Source organism: Bidens hawaiensis, unplaced genomic scaffold, assembly GCF_021521415.1.
Source record: "Bidens hawaiensis isolate Kalapana, Puna unplaced genomic scaffold, B.hawaiensis_p1.1 tig00046846_1, whole genome shotgun sequence".
In the NCBI taxonomy this organism is placed as follows: domain Eukaryota; kingdom Viridiplantae; phylum Streptophyta; class Magnoliopsida; order Asterales; family Asteraceae; genus Bidens; species Bidens hawaiensis.
The window spans coordinates 87,751-91,674 of record NW_027498372.1 but is presented as its reverse complement, the minus strand read 5'-3'; the positions used below and the strand labels follow the sequence as shown (position 1 = coordinate 91,674).

At 38.2% G+C, this 3,924-nt stretch overlaps 1 protein-coding gene across 1 annotated transcript; it reads right to left on the bottom strand.

The window, feature by feature from the left end:
* Positions 1-226: 226 nt before the first annotated feature.
* LOC143596686 (uncharacterized) lies at positions 227-715 on the bottom strand. Its single transcript, XM_077075392.1, has one exon. The coding sequence runs from the start codon at positions 713-715 to the stop codon at positions 227-229; it is 489 nt and encodes a 162-aa protein (XP_076931507.1).
* Between the last annotated feature and the right edge of the window lie 3,209 nt (positions 716-3,924).

The window sequence follows — 3,924 nt, the reverse complement described above, 5'->3', positions numbered from 1 at the left end:
GTGGATGCGAACTTTGATGTAATCTTTTGGTGGTCGGTTCCGCTTGATCGATTAAAATAGAATTCGTTTGGTTTATTTTTTTCTAATCTTTTCACATTTGCGTTTATGTTATGCGTTTATTGTTAAACGTCATAAGAATATGCTTGAAAAGATAAATAATAAGAGACGATTTTATTAACTTAAAACAAAAATGGCCCTTAGCCCGTTTAATACACAATCTTTGTTTTTAAAGGTAACACTTTCGCAGCTGTGTTGCGTTCCATGTCCTTGGGATTGGTGACCCATCTAATTTCTCTAGGGAGTATGCCCCTTTACCCAGTATCTGGGAAATTGCATAAGGGCCTTCCCATTTTGGTGCCAACTTTCCTGGTGGTTCCACATTGGATGCTTCTCTGTTGCGGAAGATGTTTTCTCCAACTTTGAACGTGTTTGCTTTTACCCTACTGTTATAATATTTTTCAAGCTGGTGTTTGTATTTTTCTTCTTTGATTGCGGCTAACTCTCTCCTTTTCTCCAGAAGATCTAAGTTCAAGCGTAGTTCTAACTCGTTGTCCTTTTCGACTAATAGTACCCTAGCGGAGGGAAGCTCAATTTCCGCCAGTATCATAGCTTTTGTCCCGTAAGTGAGACTGAACAGGGTTTCTTCATGACTTCTTCTCTTTAGGGTTCTATATGCCCATAATACGTGTGGTAACTCGTCCACCCATCCATCCATTTTCAATCCTAATATGGATTTGATCCCTTCTAGAATTGTACGATTGGCCCTTTCTACCTGACCATTGCCCTACGGGTGTGCTACTGATGGGAACACTTGTTTTACCTGAAGTTCGGCGAACCATTATTGAAGGGTCTTATGATCAAACTAGGTGCCGTTATCACTGATCATCTTCTGGGGTAGCCAGTGACAGAACTAGGCTTATCTGACTGGGGGGTCAAAATTATTTGTATATATGATCATGAAGAAATAATGATTCTGTGTATATATGTTTTTATCGCTTTAAAATTTGCAAATAATAGAATGACAATTAGAAAGATAACAAAATAACACAAAAAAATAATTTTTTTTTAAAAAGTAAAAACAATTAATACCAACTTCCAATGCTAGAGCACACAACTCATTTCCTTAGGAAACGTCAAATCATCAACCTAAAGTTTAATAAATAATTAAATAAATTTGTACTAATATGCTCACCTTCTTCTTCATCAAAAAAGAAAAACTCCCTGCACGCTACACTCGTCGGAAAAAAAATTTCCGATCAAGCCTTTTTCTATATTTCATCTTCGTTTCAACTACCCAATTTAAGATATTTTGAAGATCACAGTACAAAAAACGACCAAGCTGCATACCTCTACTAATACAAAGTTTGGCCTGTCGGAGGGTCAACTGACCCTCCTGACCCCCCTGTAGTTCCGTCCCTGGGGGTAGCCCGAAGTGGCATATGATGAACTCCCTGGTGAACTTTTGGATAATGGCGGTGCTAATAGATGCTAAGGATTTTGCCTCAACCCATTTTGTGAAGTAGTTCATCGCGACTACCAAGAACTTAACTCTTCTGGGGGCCTGAATGGGCCCATGATGTCAATGGCCCATTTCTGAAACGGCCATGTGGAAGAGACTGGGATCAGGTCATTCTTGGGTCGGAGGGTGTTTGGTGCGTGCCGTTACACGAGTTTTGTTTATAAATATACATATATATATATACACATATACATATATATGCATCAATATACACATATACATACATACATACATATATATATATATACACATATATATATTGATGTGTTGTAATACACACTTGTTTTCCGCATATTTTATCATCTTTTTATTGCTTAATTATCTAATAAATAAGGGTTTTGGCTTGTTTTAGTATGATCTTACAAAGTTATTTATTTTTCATAGGTTGCGGGTTTTAAAGAGAAAAGGAACCGAGTTTTTGCAAGACTAAAAGCGCCTTTTTGATCAAACATTGAAGAACCAAGTTGAAGCCCGACCCAAGCCCACTAGTGAAAACCCTTACATGTTATTATATATTATAACATAAAAAATAAAAAAAAAACCTAACACTTCCTTGAAGAACCCCGATCGGCAACACTAGAAAATAAAAAAAAATAATAATAACACTCACATACCTCTTGTCCGATCAGAAAATGTTACGGACTGAAACCAATGCAAGTCTTTTGGGTTGAGTTCTTCTGTTTGGCTTGTAATTACAAGTCAAACAGAAGAACTCAACACAAAAGACTAGTCTGATAGGTGAGGGAACCCATTTGGCTTATAAACCCCACATCAGTTGCCCATACAACCGATGTGGGACAAGTCCCATATCTTGCATTGCTTTTAGTCCGTAACAATGCACCCTCCTTAAGGGCCAACGTCCTCGTTGGTCACGGCTGGCTCACTCCAGGCCACCACTCCGTGGGCCACCACTCCGAGTCCTCGTTGGTCATGGCCACGTTGGTCACGGCTGGCTCACTCCAGGCCACCACTCCGCGGGACACAACTCCGAGGTTGGCTCTGATACCAATGTTACAAGCCAAACAGAAGAACTCAACCCAAAAGACTAGTCTGATAGATGAGGGAACCCATTTGGCTTATAAACCCCACATCAGTTGCCCATACAACCGATGTGGGACGAGTCTCATACCTTGCATTGGTTTCAGTCCGTAACAGAAAACATCTCAAAAATAAAAGAAAGAATAAAAAGGGTTTGGTGACAATTGTGGTTGGCCAGTTGTATCCAAGAAAGAAGAAAATTATTAATCACTTGTGGCTGTTAAAAATGTTTATGGGCAGTAGTAGAGACACAAAAAATTATATAACACCAAACCCCTTGGTGCAGTAGTCCGATCGACGGTCAACAAAAGGAACAAGAAAAAAAAATTTTTGGTTCTTTTGAAGCTAAGGAAGAAGAAGGAAGCCAAGGTGACTGGGGACAGCAGCTAGGGTCGAATTTAAATCATATTTCTCAGCCACACTTGATAGTATAACACTCATAAACTTTGCTTTCTTGTTTATGTTCATAACTATATTGATTTTGATTTTTAAAGTTAATTGTTTTGCCATTAAGTTAAGGATTGAGGTGTGTTTGATTATACTTGATTGTGGATTGAGTTTTATTATGATTTGGTTAAGTATTATGAATGTTATTTTAAGTGTTTTCTGCTATTTAAAAATTATGATTGGCTAAACTTCTTTGTTCTACCTAGGTTAGATGATTATTGTTCGGTTTTGATGAGTTAAATGGATTGTTTGATTAATATGACCTGCATTGCTATTGAAAGTTTGGTTTAATGATGAATAAGGTTGTGTTTAGTGACTGCCATATTTTTTATTTCATCTCATAACCTCATGCTTCGATTAATTGAATTGGTTTTGATTGATAGTTGCATGTTCAAGTTTATATTTTGTATTTAGAGTTTGTTAGCGGTAGGAACAACCGTAGGGTTTTGTTGAGATTGTTAATTGATATAAGTCAGCGGGTAAGAACCTTCTTAGTGACCGAGAGGTGATAGGAAGTAAATTCGTCTCATAGCTCTTGCTTGTTAGGATTAGGATTGTGCGAGAGTGGGTTCGGTTCTTGTCGGGTTTGGGTTCGTGAGCGATTATTTGGTCTAGTTTGTGCTAAACCAAATTGTTCCTCTATCCTTGGTTGCGTAGTATTCGTTTCCATTAGGGTCGTGTGTCGGTGAGTCCGAGAGGAGAGTCGGCATTAGAACTCCTTAGCATTAGTTCCCCGGTTTGTTCTTAAAATCAATTAAGTATAAGTTAGGGTTTGTTGGTGAGACCGAGAGGTCATCTAGCTTTCTTGAGCGAATCTTAGTTGTCTTATCTTTAGATACCGTGGTCGTGAGATCATTCAATCCATTAGCTTGTTAGACCGTCAATTTGATTCATACCTAGGTAGACGTTTTCTCCATTGT

Excerpts from the sequence above, each read along its gene's own strand:
- LOC143596686 (XM_077075392.1), bottom strand. The coding sequence starts at position 715 with ATGGATGGATGGGTGGACGAGTTACCACACGTATTATGGGCATATAGA.